This window comes from Nymphalis io, chromosome 26 (assembly GCF_905147045.1).
Source record: "Nymphalis io chromosome 26, ilAglIoxx1.1, whole genome shotgun sequence".
NCBI classification, from domain to species: domain Eukaryota; kingdom Metazoa; phylum Arthropoda; class Insecta; order Lepidoptera; family Nymphalidae; genus Nymphalis; species Nymphalis io.
Window position 1 is genome coordinate 2,168,878 of NC_065913.1, and position 18,596 is coordinate 2,187,473.

At 33.1% G+C, this 18,596-nt stretch overlaps 2 protein-coding genes across 3 annotated transcripts; both read right to left on the reverse strand.

Moving 5' to 3' along the window:
• Positions 1-2,330: 2,330 nt before the first annotated feature.
• Positions 2,331-8,442, reverse strand: LOC126778496 (ADP-ribosylation factor-like protein 13B). 2 transcript variants are annotated; one of them, XM_050502111.1, is made up of 6 exons: positions 7,958-8,442; positions 7,596-7,695; positions 6,096-6,702; positions 5,441-5,594; positions 4,025-4,132; positions 2,331-3,554 (listed from the first exon to the last, which is right to left on the reverse strand). In XM_050502111.1, exons 1-6 carry the CDS (start codon positions 8,304-8,306, stop codon positions 3,439-3,441), a joined length of 1,434 nt encoding a protein of 477 aa, XP_050358068.1. In that variant the 5' UTR covers positions 8,307-8,442; the 3' UTR covers positions 2,331-3,438. The 2 variants fall into 2 exon arrangements, with proteins under 2 accessions (XP_050358068.1, XP_050358066.1); XM_050502109.1 differs by having other exon boundaries at positions 4,025-4,165.
• Positions 8,443-8,850: 408 nt separating this feature from the next.
• Positions 8,851-14,912, reverse strand: LOC126778481 (tubulin-specific chaperone E). Its single transcript, XM_050502074.1, has 7 exons — positions 14,480-14,912; positions 12,586-12,692; positions 11,905-12,084; positions 10,851-11,265; positions 10,331-10,462; positions 9,676-9,832; positions 8,851-9,343 (listed from the first exon to the last, which is right to left on the reverse strand). The coding sequence occupies exons 1-7, from the start codon at positions 14,825-14,827 to the stop codon at positions 9,030-9,032; spliced, it is 1,653 nt and encodes a 550-aa protein (XP_050358031.1). The 5' UTR covers positions 14,828-14,912; the 3' UTR covers positions 8,851-9,029.
• Positions 14,913-18,596: the final 3,684 nt, after the last annotated feature.

Consider the following 18,596-nt stretch of genomic DNA (forward strand, 5'->3'; position numbering starts at 1 on the left):
CTAAACAGTTGTATCGTTTGCAAAACAAACGACGTAACTATAGACGGGCCATAAATGGAGTAGAGTATTAGGTGATATACGTTTTTTTATTGGTTTCATTCTTTGCTTAATTACTTAAATAGGTTCCTTGTTTTTTAGATATAATTTGAAATTTTAATTAAGTTATTTAAAACATCGCCCAAACTGAAGGTGTGCAGCAAAATGTCTTATCAAAAGTACAGCGAGTTTCGGCTCAAAAAAATAAAAAAAAAATCTAAACATGACACTGAGTCGGGAGTAACTGGAAATAAAACGACAAAAACTATATAATAATCACCTTTATTAGTACACAAAGTACAAAACTAAACTACTATTTAAATTATTAATTACGAATAATCAAATATATTTGGTCCTGTATCGCGCTCATCGGGGCAGCTAGACGAGGAGACGTAGTCCGCCATCAATTTTTGTCTTTTATATAAATAAGATCGACGCTATGACTAATCGCTGATACTTACCAGATTCTGTTTCACACAATTTCTAAGCTAATTTAAAAGGATTGAAAGGGACAGCAATATATTTGGTTCCGTCAAATTAGCTTTGACATTCGGCCTTTTATGCGTCGCTTAGCGGATTTACTTAAACACTGATTACTTCTCTCTTTCTATCATTATTGATTAGACATGCGAAAGAAGACAGCGTTGTTTAACTAGATCGACACTGACCGTTGTTTAATAACGAACATAAATAATATGAAATTTAAAATTCGAAAATCTTCTTGACTTTTTTATTTTTTTTTAAACATTTCGTTTTTTTATTTATACTCTTGTATAATTCGTAATATTATAAATAAATAAAGATTGCAGTAACAATCATTAATTATTCGCTATATAAAAAATATTACAGAAATCACAACATTATAATCACATATGCTTTTAAGTTGAATATGGTCTGTGGTTCTCTAAATTTTAGTTACTTTTAATATATATATAAACCATAAACTATATTTCATATACATTAAGAACAAAATGAATACAATGCTAGTTATAACCATTACTGCTTTTATTTTAAACATAACCCAGCAACTTTAAAAACAAAACTCCACTAAACAGTATCAAATTTTATATTGTCATTATAGACATAAGTAGATATTTTATTACGTTTAACAATTACTGTAAATTCAAAAAATATTTTTTATTCAATTATTTGTAAGGAAATTCTCGAAAGGTTTCGTTTAGTTAACGATTTGTCTTTGAAGATGAGTTTGTTTGATAACAATTAATATAAAGTTCTATGTGACTATTACAGACTTTAGTATATAGGCGTAGCCTGCTAGATATCGTGGGTACTTCAGAGGAATTCTTTATCATATCCGAAGCTTTTGTAATTCTTTATGGGGTTAAATGGGGAGGACGGCATCCGGGATGGCCTCGCGCTGCCGTACGCACTAGCGAGGAGTGCAGGAGGGGCGGTATTACCTTTGCCCCCTGAGAAGAGCTCCGCGGAGCCACGAGCGGAGCAAAGCACGGGAGAGGCCGCGGATGCGTTACATCAACACGATCCCGCAGCCTCTCCGATCCGAGCCGAGGACGACCATCGCAGTGGTTTTAATGGGTAAGAATCCCACGTAACCCAGTTCCCCCCCCATGGGAACTGGGTACCTTTCTGAAGAATTCCACTGCGTGAAATAATAAAGGGGGTTAAATGAGACTTCGAGCGTCAGACGAGTAAGCGTAAAATTTCGAGCGTCAGATGACGTCATCGTAAGACTTGCTATTTACACAATTCTCGTGAGCACATTGACACTAACACCATTTTTTTTTAATTTAATTTTCACTCGAGTAAGCAAATTATTTATCTTATATATGTGTATTTTCAAACCTTCCCCAGTATATAAAGCAGGCTACGTCAATACCCGGTATGATACGATTATAACTATACCCTGTATTATATGCTATACGACTCTATATATATATATATATATATATATATATATATATATATATATATATATGTTTGTATAAATATCATATAATTTATTTACTTGTAAGATATATAAGGTATAACACATAAATATACTCAATAATACTTATAATATATTCGACCAGTGTTGTAACACAGCCTCTTATTTATTGAAAATATATAATATATAAGTAAATCCCAATAAATTATCGCCTTGCATTGATATATAATATACACTTTTATATATCATCGACCAACGCTAACATATAATACAAAAATACACATTTATCATATAATAATATATATTAATTCGTTACGAAAATTTAACTTTTTAGTAAATTTATTAATTAACTTATTGATATTTTTTTCATTGTACTTAAAAAAAAAAAAACAAAACAAATGCGTTAAATATATTAATGCCAATCAAATTAAGAAAGATATTTATCCAACAAAACATTATAAGCGTCACATTTGATTAATTCAATCTTGATTAACGACTGTTTATGATTGAATTAATCAAATATGTAATTGGGATTTCTGTTCAATCCGTTCAACATTGTACTAAACCATAAACTAGATTTCATGTATATTACGAGCAACATTTAACAGTAGACATTGAATAAGCTGTACATCAACTATTATTTTCCATGCTATTCTGTAAGAACTCACTTCATTACTCACGTATGAAATGCTGGAAACACATAACAAAACATCTTGTTATGTTATTATGGTCAATGTCACATATCGGTTTCTGACATTTCACCATCAATTTCTGTAGCGTGTCTCGAGATTGTTCTTACTTACGGTATAGCCTTATTGATACAAAAGTGAATGAGTGTGTCGTGAAACCAAAATATGATTTTAATTAATTTGCAATTTAGTGTTGAACAGTCGATTCGTGTACAAAGTTCGTTCGTCCATTACTTTCAGCTCTCGAGAGTTATAAAACACGCGAGCTGATGGTACCAACATGTGTATGGTGACGTAAAGTTCAAAAAGTTAACAAAAAGCGACACAACACCTTCATCCATTTTTATCTTCATTTGTTTTATTATGAGATATTACTATTAATATAATAATATATAAATAACAACCCCAAAACGTCCCACGGTTGGAAGGTTGGAGTTTTCTCCGTAATGCTGATTTGCAGCGGGTTTGTAGGTTTGCATGTTGTACATCTCCATCCCATAAGGGCATAATTTGATATGTACGTATTACAAAAGAAAACAATGGATGTCGTTTGAATTGGCTGAATAGAAAAATAAAATACGTACAAAATTTCCTACACTAAGTATATAAAGGATAAAAAAATCGTTGATAAAATTGACTCGAGTTTAATTTGAATAAACCGAAAAATGTGCAAACACTTGGTCGGTAACACAAGTAATTTTATCCCAATTCGTACTAACAAATATATAACAAATTTTACTTGTTAAAATAATTTGAACAGTAATCCCCACCCTATTGATAGTAAATCAACAATTTAATTGGTACTATTTAATTGATGGCTGCGGATTGTTCAAAGTCCCCTTTGTCGAGGCTTCGCTGGACTTTCGTTGGTTCGTATATCAACATTGACGTGCGTTCAGGGCTTGTTTTATTACGCTGCATGTCTGAAAAAAAAATTAGTATAATTCCACTTTATGTCGTAGGAAGTCTGGGCTTTTCCGTAACATTGACTAAAAAAGCCGAAATCGGGCTAACGTTACTGTAAAAAATATTTTTTTTTTGTATCTACAATTTTGTCTGACCTATTTTTATGGTAACACACACAATTTACGAAAAAAAAAAAACAAAAAATAACAATACTTCTGACCTTTTGACCTTGAATATTATCTTTTAACAGGTGGGGTTTGAAGTATCGGTGCGTAGTTTTGATATGCTATCTGTAAAAGCATTCTAAGGACACGTACCAATTATCAGGTCTATGCGAATTATAGTTAGTTGAAATGCTTATTTTGCGTTCATGTTTTATAGCCCATTAATATAAAGGTAAAAAACTATACATAATCGCGCACGATAAACAGGAGTGGGTAGCTAGTGTTTAATGAATATATTATGAATGGTATGTCGTGATACTCACAACGCAAGCTCAGTCTCCGTTTATGCCCACACAGCTCCAGCTGGCGTCTGACGAGCTGCGACGCGGACGCGGGTCGCGCTGCGAGCGGCAAGGTCGCCGCGGTCGGCACTATGTCGGATGACGCGGTTTTGTTTAAATGCTCTGAGAGACGAGAAGTAACATTCGACGTCATTTGGAAAAGCTAGCTGTCATCATCAGCCAAAACTTTTGCGGTTTTGGAGTTTTTTTTTTCCTAACCAGTAATGTTATATAGTTTACATAATTATCAACATGGCGGTGGTCAACTCGCTCATCACATACTCTACCACCACACAGCAATACATAATATTGTTGCGTTCCGGTTTAAAGTGGAGTAATTCATTGAAAACTACATGCACAAGGGACATAACATCTTAGTTCCCGAGGTTGATGAAGGAATAGTTTTTTTTTTTATTCTTTGTTTAATTTAGGGACTTTTGTCCTACACAGCCACGTTAGTCCTATTGTCCCTTCTATATTTTGTAACATCACTTATTATTTATTGCTATTAGATAAAATTCCAGGAACATCCTAGCAGATTCTGATAAAGGTTCTGATAGAATGCTCTGAACTAATCCAACATCGAACAAACATACTTCTAAATTATTTAATAGTAACTTCCTCTGATTCTGTCTCTTGACACATTCCATCAACAAGTGACGTAGATCTTCAATACGTCCACATCTATCACAATTAGGAGAATCAATTTTTTTTCATAAGGATGGAACAGTTAATATTTCTAACAGCGCCAATATCTATGAAAAGATACATCCTTGCTTCCTTTATATCAAATTTTATAACAATCAGTTCAAAGGCTTACTCACCAAAAAGTGACAAACAGACAAACAGATTGCATTAATAATATTAGTCTACTGAAAAGATCATCGAAAACTGTAATACATATTTATACAGTCTTAAAAAATGTCAATGAAAAATTCGTCTCATTCGAACTGTGCTGTAGTACCGGGAGCTTTGGCTCGCCTTACGACTGGACTACAATTGGCTGCTGATGATTTTTTTTTATAGAATAGGACGGCGGACGAGCATATGGGCCACCTGATGGTAAGTGGTCACCAAACGCCCTTAGACATGGCATGGCATTGTAAGAAATGTCAACCATCGCTTACATAGCCAATGCGCCACCGACCTTGGAAACTAAGATGCTATATCCCTAGTGCATGTGATTACACTGGCTCAACTCACTTTCAAACCGGAACACAACAATAACAAGTACTGGTTTTGCGGTAGAATACCTGATGAGTGGGTGGTACCTACCCAGACGAGCTTGCACAAAGCCCTACCACCAGTGATGATGATGATTGATGAACTCTGCTTTACCAAAAAAAAAACAAACACAAATTTCGACTACAAGCAATTTTAATTAGTGTTTGTACTCACCACGTTCCGTCAAGACAATCTCGCGATGCATTTGAGATAGTTCGACGTCGTTGATCAAGACCCGGTGTTTCAGATCCGGTAACAATGAGCGATTCTTTTCGAATAAAGTGTTTTTCGTTTCTTGGAACGAGGAATTTTGGCTTGATTGAGACGTCTGAAAATTATACTATTAACTTTTCAACTGTAATAATAATCACCAAGAATAAATCTGCCACGGCTAGGCAAAGGCCCCCCCTCCCCTCCTAGGACTTAGAGCCTAATTTGCCTGAACTTAATTGATCACGCTGATTCAATATATACGCTAAGAAAATAGTAGAATTATGCACTCCATTTTCCCTAACTCTCAATATATCCTGGGACATTTTTCACACACGGCCATCTGATCCCAAACTAAGCAGAGCTCGTACCATGAAAACCAGACAACTGATATACTACATATACTACTTTTCTTTTGTAAATACATACTTATATAGATAATTACACCTAGACTCAGGACAAACAGACATGTTCATGTACACAAATGTCTGTCCTGGGTGGGAATCAAACCCACAAACATCGGCGTGAAAGGCAAGTATCTACCAACCACGCGAACCGGCTCGTCAGAAGCTCGTCAAATTAGACTAGAATATATATTCAATAATTGTTTAAACGATACCTTTTTTCTATTGTGTGTTGGACTTGATTGGGGTCTATGCTTAAAATCAATGTGATTCACTCCACTTTTATTTCTCACTATAGGAGATAACTTCCTAAACTCGCTCCTTGGCTCCAATTCAATCTTCACAGTCTCCGAAGTTGACGTATTACTCGCTCTACCGAAAAGTGGGGACAGCTTCGGCCTAACCCCACTACTGTCGGATTCCTCGACACTTTCAATTGTAATGGTCGAGTCAATACTATTAGGTTTCCGAATAGGTTTAACAATTATTAAGCCAGCGTCTAAATTCTTCTCTTGTTCGGTTTCAGATTTTTGCATTTCAAAATTGGGGTTTTCGAAACCTGTTTGGGTAGCGATGTCGTCGCTAATGGCTGTGAACGTTTGTGAAGCTCGGTTCGACGCGCGGTTCAACATTCGCTTACGTCGCTCCAATTCAGCGTGTATATCAGTTTGCACGCGCAAGTTTATATCGCCGTAACGTCGAACGATATAGTTTAACAGCCATTGGTAGCCTTTTCGAAGTCCTGGATCGATTTTAATTTTGTTCGACTTTGAATCGTACGGACTTGCGCTGTACGATTCAACTAACGTTGGACATCTGTACCTAAAACAATACATTATTTTATAATTATTACTATATGATAATATAGATGCGTTTTGCAGTTTTTATACCTTCAATGTGATGCGAAAATAGTAACAGCCTGTGAATGTCCCAGTGCTTGGCTAAGGCCTCCTCTCCCTTTTTGAGAAGAAGGTTTTGGAGCTTATTTTTTGGACTGATGCGAATAGCATATAAGATATATTATATATCTTATAGCTTAAATATTTCTACAGGAATACGGCGTTACGGAGAAGAATGTTGGTATTAGAATAATAAAAGTAGTAGCCTGCATGATAGATAGATAGATCTATAGTCTATTCCTATCGAAGAAAGAGTGTAAACATTTAAAAAAAAAACCTTTGATTTACATATTCCATTAAATTTTGTAATAACTCTATGCTATTTTGTATAAAAAGTTATAATACAACATTATTTAATTTAACTAGTTATATGCACTTTAATTTTACTTCTAGATTCAGTTACAACTTCGACGAAATTCAAGGCGCCATTTTTTCGCGTATACGTAACAAATATCATAGATTATTCAAGATGTCGACCAATTATATCGCGTTAACTCAATGTCAAAGTTGGTTATTTGTCGTCTTTACTACTTTTTTTGATTTCAACCACAAAAAAGTCTATAACTTATTTAACTACATATAAGTATATATATAATCTATAATATGACTGTTGCATTATCTATTTAAGCATGTTTTATTTTTTCTACATTATTTATATTATTATAAATAAAATTGTTAATATAAGAATTATTATTCTTAGTGTTTCTCTATAATCAAAATGCATGTGAGGGTAATTTCGAATGTAAAAACTTCGCTATCAGTCAGAATTCCATATATCAAATTTCAGAATGTTAAATTTTACGAAAGTAATCTTACCTATTAACTAAAGGTTCTATATTCAGCTTTTCCACCACGTCTATGTCGTCCAGAGCACCTCTTTTATCTTGCTTATTTGCCAAAACTAAGACAGGTTTACCTATGTCGAAAAAAAAATTAAGAAGCACTGGTATTTTTGTATTGTCAAAAGTTAATAACATATCTTCATTTTAAAAAGCAGATACGGTATTGTGTTTACAAATTATATGTATTATAGTTTTGATTTATAACTAATAAAAGTTTATATATATATTATATACTTATTACATTGACGTGTTTGCATTTTACACTGATAAGAAAATTTAATTAAAAACATAAGCGTTTCTGATTCAGATACGGTTGCTAGGTAATATATAACTAACCAGATATTTTGTCGTGCGATAAAACCTCTTCTAGGACAGATTTACATTCGTCCAACCGTGAAAAATCACTTGAATCGATCACAAATATAACACCATGCACTTCGCTGTAATATTGAGACCATATTTGTCTAAATTGCGGCCCGCCACCCAAATCATATATAGTTACTGGTGTATCTTTATGAATTAAATTCACAGCCTTAAAACCGACCGTGGGTAAAACTTTATCGTCCTTTTCGCCAGCTAAATTATTAACAGTTTTTGTTTTACCCGCGTTGTCTAACCCGATTAGAATTAAAACAATATGACGACGCATTTTGCGCCGTCTAAACAAACCGACACAATTACCCATCACTAAACACTAATAACAATAAAATTAACCATATAATACAAAAGTTGTAATTGTTCATTTAAATCTATTAGCAACTTCAAAATTCTCGTCAGCCGCCATTCGCTTTCGTAAACATAACTTTTTTAGTTGACACAACGGTTACCAATGGCGATCAAGTCTGATGTGGCCAGTATTGTGTCAAAACAAAATATTTAGCGCCGATATTTAAACAATATATATTTTATATACTAATAAAAATGTACTTTCTTATTTATGATAAATGCAAAATTTAACGATTTAATAAATAATTTTTAAGAACGTCTGAAATATTGCTTCTATATTAAAAATTCTGAATCCGAATATTATCTCAAGGTTTCCCACAAGGTCACATGTGGTATTTTTCAATGAATTATATTTAAATATTTACCATCACATAAGTAGAGGTTGCTTTACCTTTTTGATTAATTTAAATATTAATCAGTCATATATTAAAAGAAAAAAAAATTTGTTATTCTTTCACAATACTTTATCTTAAAACATAGTTTAGGGAAATAAAATTACAAAATAGAAAATACATAGTGAACATTTATTTTGTGAAAAATAAAATTCGCAATAAATACAGGTACAATTTCTCATGGATATTTACAAAGCTAAACTCTTTAAATAATACATTGATAGAATATAATTTTGCGCCAATTATAACTTTGCAGGCTTAATTCGGGTTGCCATTTTGAAAAATGCTCTCTATCTGAATCTAATTAGGATTGTGTCGCCATTTTTAACTGAAAAATAGGCTAAATCTTTCATGACATTATCCAATGTGATTTCAGCCCCTTGCATTTGATCGTCCAGTAGATATAGTGTCGGTGAACCAGTATTTCCCTTCGAAAAAAGTCTCTGCGCCATTGTTACCAGTTTTTGTACAGCCATACTTGCCGGGAACTTCTTTTTAAGAACTTTACCGTTTTCATTGCAAAGCGTTATTTCTAATAGTTGTGACGTGAGAGTCGTTGTTTTAGGCTGTTTGACTAGTAAGCTGTCATCGGGTATGCCATATTCTGAAAAAAAAAAATAGTTTTTACTGTAAATGGTATTTGGTAATTTTATTTGTTTTTTTTTCTTTGCTTATTATACATTTTTAGTCTAGCTACAGATAAAGTGGTTCCGGAATCTTGAAGCTATTGAATGCAATTTATTGATATTTCAATTTAAAAAATATAACAAATAAATAAACTATTTATACAAAACTCAAGGGCAGCTTGCATGGATTTGGATGTTGTCTGTGGGATTGCCATTTATAAGATAGTGACGTCATAAAATATCTTTTCCACGCATGGCATTTCTTAATTGACGAAGAAGTGTAAAGTATCAGGGCATCATGGGCACTTACTAGAGATGAGTTCTTGAAAACGACAATGTTCAATATCAAAAGCAGCTTTCTTCTGTGGGTCGTTCTGGACTAACTTCCATTCAGCGCCGTACCTTTTCATATAGTCATACTCAGCACCACGTCTCAGTTCTCGTGTAATTAGGGAGCCATTTATTTCCTAGAACAATAATTTTGTCACTAAAAAGATGTTAATATAATTGAAGATTTTTTTTTTTAACATTTTGCAAATTGTAAAAATAAAGTAATAGCAAGTAAATGTCCCGCTGTTGAGCAAACCCCTCCTCTTCTCTTAAGAAAAGGTTTTGGAGTATATCCCACCACACTGCTGTAATGGAGATATATGTAGTTTAAGTGGAATTTACTTGGTGGGAGGGGTGTGTGCCGCAATACTTATTGTGTTCCAGTTTGAAGGCTGAGTGAGCCAGTATCCCTACAGTCACAAGTGACATAACACCTTTTTAGTCGTGGCGCATTGGCAATGTAAGGAATTTCTTATATTCCTTATGGTGCTTATGCTTATGGGCCGTGGTGACCACACCATCACATGGCCCACTTGTCGGCCTGTCTTAACATAAGGCTTATTATTATCTAATAGTTTAATTTCTTTGGTAGTTATAACAAAAAAAATCAATTAATGTCTCTTGAAATTATTTACCTGCAAGTTACCAATTTTAGCAACAATCATCTGTGAGCCGGTGTCATAGTCTTCATTGTTCTGCACGGGGTTCTTTAGGAAGTATAATTTTTTCAGAGACTTCAATTTATCTAATTCGCTGAGGGATCGCCACTGAAACATTTGAATATTATTATATTTTAACACGTTTGCAATAAAGTGTCACTTGTCTGGAGTATAAAACCAGCAACATGCCCTGGCTTTGCTTGAGTAGAATTCAGTAGATAGATACATTATAGTCTATATACACAGCGCTTAATGTGGAAGCTTTACATTAGGTACAATTTTTAGAAAGACTTGATTTATGTCATATAACATAACCTAAGCCAATCTTCATCTCTCTATTCGGTGTTAACAGAATGATTATTCTGATTTAGTATTAGTATACTTTGGTTTTAGCCATACACCATAAAATGAGAACAATTGCCAGAAGTTTATAATTCAAAAATTCATAATGCAATTAAAATCATTGTCATCTACATATATAATAAAGTATACTCACATCATTAATATTATTTCTGTTCAAAAACAATACTTCCAAATTTTCAAAAACATCAACTTTCCCATAGCCAGGTTCATCGTTAAACTTGATCGCTCCAATGTTACAGTCGTTCAGACTTAAAATTTTCAAACTCTTCAAACGACCAAGCTTCATAATCTCTGACCAAGAATCAATTGGATTACCGTCCAAACGTAGCACAGACAAAGTTTGTAAAGTTACATCGGGTTGATTTATTTTCTTTATCCTGTTGTAAGCTGCAATTAGTTCATTTATCTTCGGCCATAGATGTGATAAGGCGAGGATGTCCGTCCATTCGTAATCACAAACCGATATATTGAGTTTCTCCAACGCACTGAAGTTTATTGAAAGCTGAGATAATGTTTCCTCGGGCATATCTATTGCCATGCGGTTTTTGCTGTAATTATAAAAAATATATAAATAAATTCAGTTTAAGTAATAGCTTGTAAATGTTTTACTACTAAGGTCACCTCTTATTGAAAAAGTTTGGAGTTTTGGAAGACGCTGCTTTTATCTGACATATGCAAGTCTCTACCCGATGTTTCCTTTTACCATTCATTAAATATTAAGTTTACTAACCACGGAGCTGTTTCGGGTCTCTTTTTTTTGTATTGCTTATAAATTTACGGATTATAATAAAAAGGTATGTTAATTTCTCAGAAGCAGGTCAGAATCTAGAAGGTGGTAGTTTCCCTTGCCTCGGCAACCACTTAAAACCGCTAGATCCTGAGTCTCTCTTAACTCTCTCCAATCAGGTTGATTTAACATTTGCAAACCCATCGAATTATGAGAATGCACTTATGTTTGCACACGTAACTGTGCTCTATAATATGACTTAAGCAGTTTTTTTTTTTACAATTAATAGGCAAGCGTTTGACCGTTGTCTTGCCTGATGTTAAGCATCGATACGGTCTAAGATGTAGCACGCTTGCCTATAAGAAACCTGTTCACTCTGGATTTAAAGACACATTGTACTTATCAGGAAATACGGTTAATTAGGCTTAGATATAAGACAGATATCGTCATCAATCCTCACCTCAAATCCAGCTCTCTCAAGTCCGGTAGCTGAGAGGACAGCTGTATTATCTCCCTCCAGTTCGAGAACAAGTTCTGAGATACATCCAAGCTCCGGACGTTAGGACATAACGCTGCTACGTTACCAGCTTTAGATACGTTCTGATCATGTACACACACTTCTAAAAGACGATCGAATTTTCTGTAAGCAAATTATACATCGATTATGACTTAGTCACGCACACATTAGATATAGACTGATCGTACGCGGATTGACTGACTGGGCTGGACGCGGACCAGCTCGTACACAACTCAGGAAGAATCATCATATTCTGTGGAAGCTCAGACAAATCCATAGCGGTAGCGGTGCGTGAGTTACGCTCTCACGTTTAAACCACCGAACCGATTTTGATGAAATTTTATACGAAGGATGAATTTTTTTTTAAAATAACACCTGCCCCTTCCATCTAACAAACAGGCGAAAAGTAGTAGTCTATAAATTTTCCCAAGAAATGGACTAATTATAATTTCTTATCTTTTTTTTTTAAATCGGACTGGCTGATTCTGAGATGAGAGCATTCAAACAAACTCATCAGCTTTATTATATCAATATAGATAAAACAATATTTGGTATGAGAAAAATATTATTCCAATTGAATGTTTTGTAAAAACGAAATATAATGTGAAGTACTCATTCTCTTACTGTTTCTGGTGAATCTTTTCAAAGCCAACCATTTCAATGAAGGGGGCTCCCATTTCTCTCTTCCACTCATTAATTACCGTTCTGCGGTGAGCTGCGACTGTTTCATCCTGAAATTATTTAAAAACCATTTAAAAAAAATTACAATTTGAGCCATAGTTTTAGTTGTTTTTGACGGTATAAATGTAAGAATTTGTTAATAGCCTTATTGTCGAGGAAAAAATTTTTCCATTATCTGCAGGTTAGTGGATACATATACAACAATTTCTCCCAACACATGCAGATTTCCTCAGAATGTATTCTTACACAAAACTAAGATGAACTATAAGCTCAGCTCTTTAAGGTATGTTTTATTCCGAAATGTATTTGTACAAGTAAATTTTGTTATTGAATAAATATAAACAAAATAAAACAAGCATATTTACACAACTAAAAAGAAACATAATATTTTCAGGATTCATGTATTTGAGATCTTACTATAACTTTGATATGTTTCAACAGATTTGGATATATTATCATTAGAATCCATACATCTTCCAGTGACACTCACTATAAATACTTTTTTTTTAAAACAATATGTCACATACTTTTTTTATTTAAACTCATTTATTAACTTCTAATTCTTTAACATAAAAGGCCAATGACACTTTGACAAGTCCATTCCGGGTTTTAAGCCCACAATATTGTGGTCTGCATCCTTATAAACTATCTTAAAGGAAAACATTGTGAAGAAACCTGCATTTTACTGGTGGTAGGGCTTTGTGCAAGCTCGTCTGGGTAGGTACCACCCACTCATCAGATATTCTACCGCAAAACAGCAATACTTGATATTGTTGTGTTCCGGTTTGAAGGGTGAGTGAGCCAGTGTAATTACAGGCACAAGGGACATAAAATCTTAGTTCCCAAGGTTGGTGGCGCATTGGATATGTAAGCGATGGTTGACATTTCTTACAATGCCAATGTCTAAGAGCGTTGGTGACCACTTACCATCAGGTGGCCCATATGCTCGTCTGCCTTCCTATTCTATAAAAAAAAAAAAAAAATTTCAGAAAAAAAATGTAACTTGTGTTTTTTACACATTTGCATTGGAGCAGCAAAGTGGAGTATGCACTAAAACTTCTTTAGAAAAGGAGACGAGAGGCCCAACAGTGGAACAGCAACAAGCTGTAAACTGGTAATGCCGAGTTATCTTTGAGACAACTACAAACACTTTTGGTGCTTGGTAATTATTAAGTTACAAGATAAATTCAAATAAATGTAATTTAAACAATAGTATCAGACTAAAACTGAATAATAATCATTAACTAATCATTCAAAATTGCCAAGTTTATTTACAAGTTACTAAATGAGAAAGGCAATATTTTCCTTGATTGAATCACCTTTATAGTGAAAGACTATAGAAAGATCTTTACTTGCTATAAGTTCGTTGATAATCTATTTACTGGTAGGTAGGTAGGTACCACCCACTCATCAGATATTCTACCGCAAAACAGCAGTACTTGTATTGGTATTGTTGTGTTCCAGTCTGAAGGGTGAGTGAGCCAGTGTAATTTCAGGTACAAGGGACATAACATCTTAGTTCCCAAGGTTGGTAGCGCATTGGCTATGTAAGCGATGATTAACATTTCTTACAATGCCAATGTCTATGGGTGTTGGTGACCACTTAACATCAGGTGGCCCATATCCTGTTCTATAAAAAAAAATCATATAAGTAATAAATCAATGAATTAGGTTTCTTTTAATTAAAAGATATCACTGGGATCATGGATAAGTAACACAATATATACATACTAATGTATAACTTTGAAATAAGCCACTGCCTCCAATTCATGTGTGGGTTGATGTTGCTCATTGGAAATATATTGTGAAAAATACACTTTATTGTTAATTTACTTACCTCGCGATCACCGTAGTACCTCCTGATCGCCTCCGCACAGGTTTTATGTTGAGCAATTTTATTTGGACGAATAAACGACCCAGCATTAGGCTTGGTAGTTTTAAAATATTGTACATCGTCAACAAAACCGTCGTGTTTTCCGCGTTCAGCGTTGTCCCACTCTACACCATACCATATCCCTTTGTAGCCTTGCACTTCACCGATGTACTTTACGGTAGCAAAATCATCGTTACATTTCACCCGACTACCTATAAACACTGGGTGCTCGCAATCCTCGCCACCGTTGTGACTGTCCATGGCACCGTTACAAAATTTTGGTATTAAATTAACAGGCATCGCGCCCACCATTCTATTTACGTTTTCGAAAAAAGAACTGTTTATCAAAAGAAAACCAGAATGATTTCGTTTTGGAAATACTTCTGTCAAATAATGAGTCAATATGTCAAATTGTCAACAGTCAATGGTATGTGTTGTCGCACTAAGCGACTAAAATATTACGTATGTTTAATTTTTTTTACATTTATGAAATGAAATCCAAATACAATCTATAAAATATATATTTAGATGTTTGCTTTATCTTTTAAGACCATCCGTTTTTATTTTACTGTTCAAATAATTTACAGTATGCCATTGCCAGATATAAAATTTGTCTAAATAATTGTTAATTGACTCGTTAGATGACGCTACTTATATCATTTTGAAAAGAACAAATAACTTCCTGAAATGTGATTGGTCGTTGATGAGCGTAGAGTATAATACGACCAAGTATGGACGTTCACTAAATAAGGGCGAAAATGTAAATTTTATTTCCGGATATGTACCGAATCGCACACGTTGTGTTGTAAAAAAGCTTCATCCCTGCGGTATATATACGTTTGTATCATTGTATTCAAAGCTTCAGCTGTAGTAAAGTTGTGTTCAATAATTTTTTTGAGTGGAACGTCAATTCAATTTATAGCAGAGGTGTGTGACCGGTAATTTGAAGATAATTTTTAATTCGCTCGCCGTCTCCGCGCAGTGCAAGCGTCCCGCTATCCGTTTTCTAAAATCGAAGGAGACAACGAAAAACCAAAATTACTTTTTGACAAAAATGGCTACCCCCAATGTCCTAGTCGTGTATTCGAGTCAATAATATAGAAATGTTGAATTGTGTCTGTGAAAATATGCAGTTTATAAGTGAACAATTGTTGCGTGCCGTGCAATAGTGCATAGGGATTAATCACGACAAAGGATACAAGCAACAAAATGAGGTACGTATAGCATAGTTCATCAAACCTTCTGAGCTTTAGTATGGAAAACAAATAAATTATATCTATCTTACACGCGTCGGTCTATATTTAATCGGGAATATTTACACTTTACCGTCCATCTGTTTTGTTCTTGAGCGCGTAATTTTGACCGATATATTAGAATGTAAACAGAGTCATGGAACATTGATTTGTTGATTATGCCGTATAAATTGCACTTTTATGAATGACTTGGCAAAAAAACATTGCACAAACTAGCGCATAAAGGCTTCGCCCATTCAGATGAGATGAGAGAAACGCTTGAATAGATGTTCCTATTGATTTTTTTAACGTGTTAGTAAAGGGTACCCCACACGTCGAATCCATTTTTATTTTGGTATCCTTTCATACGCGTTTGTTTGACCTTGAATTAAATTGCCAAGTATTTAGGGAATGAGTAATTTTACTTGGAATAAGGGGAGTTTACCCCCACTGAAGGGACGCTAGACCTATGACTAATACCCCGCCCATACACCTACTGTATGATCACGAAATACTTTTACAAAACAACTATTAATGACGATAATTACGAATTATATTAATTTTGAAATATTTATCAATCAGATAGTGAATTAATCTTGTCATTAATAAAAACCGAACATAGTTTACGAAAGATAAACATTGAAAAATGATACTCACAACATTTCATTCATAATAATTTCGAAATATTTACGAAGTTAATTAAAAATAAATCTTAATCTAACAGCCTGTGAATGTCCCACTGCTGGGCTAAGGCCTCCACTCCCTTTTTGAGGAGAAGGTTAAAAATAAATATATAGTAATAATAATTTATTGATATTTTATCAAAAAACTTCAAATTAATTGTATTGACCAAATCTATATTTAAATTTTAAAATAATTTGACATTGAATGTTCATCCCTAAGGCATATCTCTCGAATTGTTTATATTATTCTGTTATAAAGATGAAAACAAAATCCTATCCTTGTTAATAGGGGTGAGATCATGAATAGAAAACATAATAATATTATACCTCTGATAATCTTTAACTTGTAGTTAGTTTGCTCATCGATTAATCTATTGAAATATTTATATTTTAATTTTTATAATTCTTTATTTGAATTTTTTTTTTTTTGTTTGGATGAAATATTTTTCATTACTGAATAAGAAGTATTTTTTATTCAAATAGAATTCTTATGAATCTGTTTGGAATTGTCATTTTATAAATTTATGATTGTAATACATGTAAATAAAATTATTAAAGTCTTAAAAACTTAATCTATAATTTATTCTTGTAAACTTTACTGTGGTCATTGCTTAAATGTGTGTAGTAGCTCTGGTAACCTTAATAAAAAATTTAACTTGTCATTTTCTTTGAATAAATTTATAATATGCTGGTATAAATAAAGTTTAAAGTTTATATATATATATATATTATTTAAAAAATACAACTTCAGAGAAATATAATAACCAACCACCCGCAGTTGAATTAGATTAAAGTCAAAATTATTCTACACCAAAATAAAAAACTATGTTATATTATTCATATTATAATCCATTCAAGTTTTAGCTGCGATCACACCTTTTTATTCCATCAATGAAATTGTTCACGGCAGATGGAAATCTATCGAAATATACTTCTTATATACTATGTATTGTTTTCATGTATGATTCAATTCTTGTTTACTAGTATTTGCCTAGTGGTTAAATAATAATAATTATTGAAAATTAGAAAAAAAAAAATCCTACTTTCATTTGCGTTGTATAGCTACCGAAAAAGAAAATAAATGATAGACAAATAGTAGAAAAAGTACTGAATTGTTCCATCGGTGCCTATTTATATATATGTATATAGATTATAAAAGTATTTCAAAAATATTATTATCGACTAGCTCATAAAAGTATATAAGTAGCTCATATAAGAATATGTCTATTATTGTATTACATTAAGAAAAGTGGACTTATGCATTATATCTGTTACTTAATTAAGTCCCCAATGTATTACAATTCCATGAGACATATTAACATGAAAATAGCTTATACTCTGTATCACTAATTAATTGGTTCGCTTATAATGGAAGTTCATTTAATTAAACGTACTTTATATATGTACTGGTTAAAATTAATACATAATAGTTTAATATATACTTGATATTATAAATGCAGAAGTAACTGTCTATTTGTCTGTTATGCTTTCACAACTAAACCACTGAACCGATTTCGATGAAATTTTCTATGAATCAAGCTTGAATCCCAAGAAGAACATAGGCTATATATATAGTCAATGCACTACTAATCATAGGATTTGAGATTTGTCCCTAAGCCAATATCTACCATATGTCCTACCTTGAAACTAAATATTAGGCAAAAACTTGCTAATGCTAATTTTAAAAAACTTGCTTGCGAAAATATTTTTGGTTCCTATCATAAGATTTTGGCAAACTATATATGAAGTATTTCTATTGCAAAAATAATCGATCTCGTTTGACGTATATAATAAATTTTCGTCCAAATTTAAGAGTAAAGATTTTCTCTTGGATCCTATTATCAGATCTCAGTCAAATTTATATAGGATTACCTCTGAGGTACCCTCTTTGTGACCCCTCTTAAGAATAAGTAAAATCGGTCGACATACGTAATTATTGTTTTTTTAATGGTGAGACGGTTGGTTAGCCCGTTATATTTATGATAGGCAATCAAAAAGCTTGCACCCTAAAAAAACTCATATAGACATAAGCTTTCCTTTGTAACACAATTTGTCTATGTTTAATATTTAATACGTTCCAAGAAAATAAATGAACTAAAATAAAAAATATAAAAAACTCAAAGAATACAGAACACTCTCCTTTTTTAGTCTGTTAAAAGATAAGCT

Coding starts and splice junctions, on each gene's coding strand:
- LOC126778496 (XM_050502109.1), bottom strand. CDS start 8,306: ATGGGTAATTGTGTCGGTTTGTTTAGACGGCGCAAAATGCGTCGTCAT. Junction 6,703..7,595: donor ATAGAACCTTTAGTTAATAG/GTAAGATTACTT, acceptor GTATTGTTTTAG/GTACAGATGTCCAACGTTAG. Junction 3,555..4,024: donor ACGGAGACTGAGCTTGCGTT/GTGAGTATCACG, acceptor TTTTTTTTTCAG/ACATGCAGCGTAATAAAACA.
- LOC126778481 (XM_050502074.1), bottom strand. CDS start 14,827: ATGGTGGGCGCGATGCCTGTTAATTTAATACCAAAATTTTGTAACGGT. Junction 11,266..11,904: donor TTGAGAGAGCTGGATTTGAG/GTGAGGATTGAT, acceptor TTATAATTACAG/CAAAAACCGCATGGCAATAG. Junction 9,344..9,675: donor TTTTCAAGAACTCATCTCTA/GTAAGTGCCCAT, acceptor TTTTTTTTTCAG/AATATGGCATACCCGATGAC.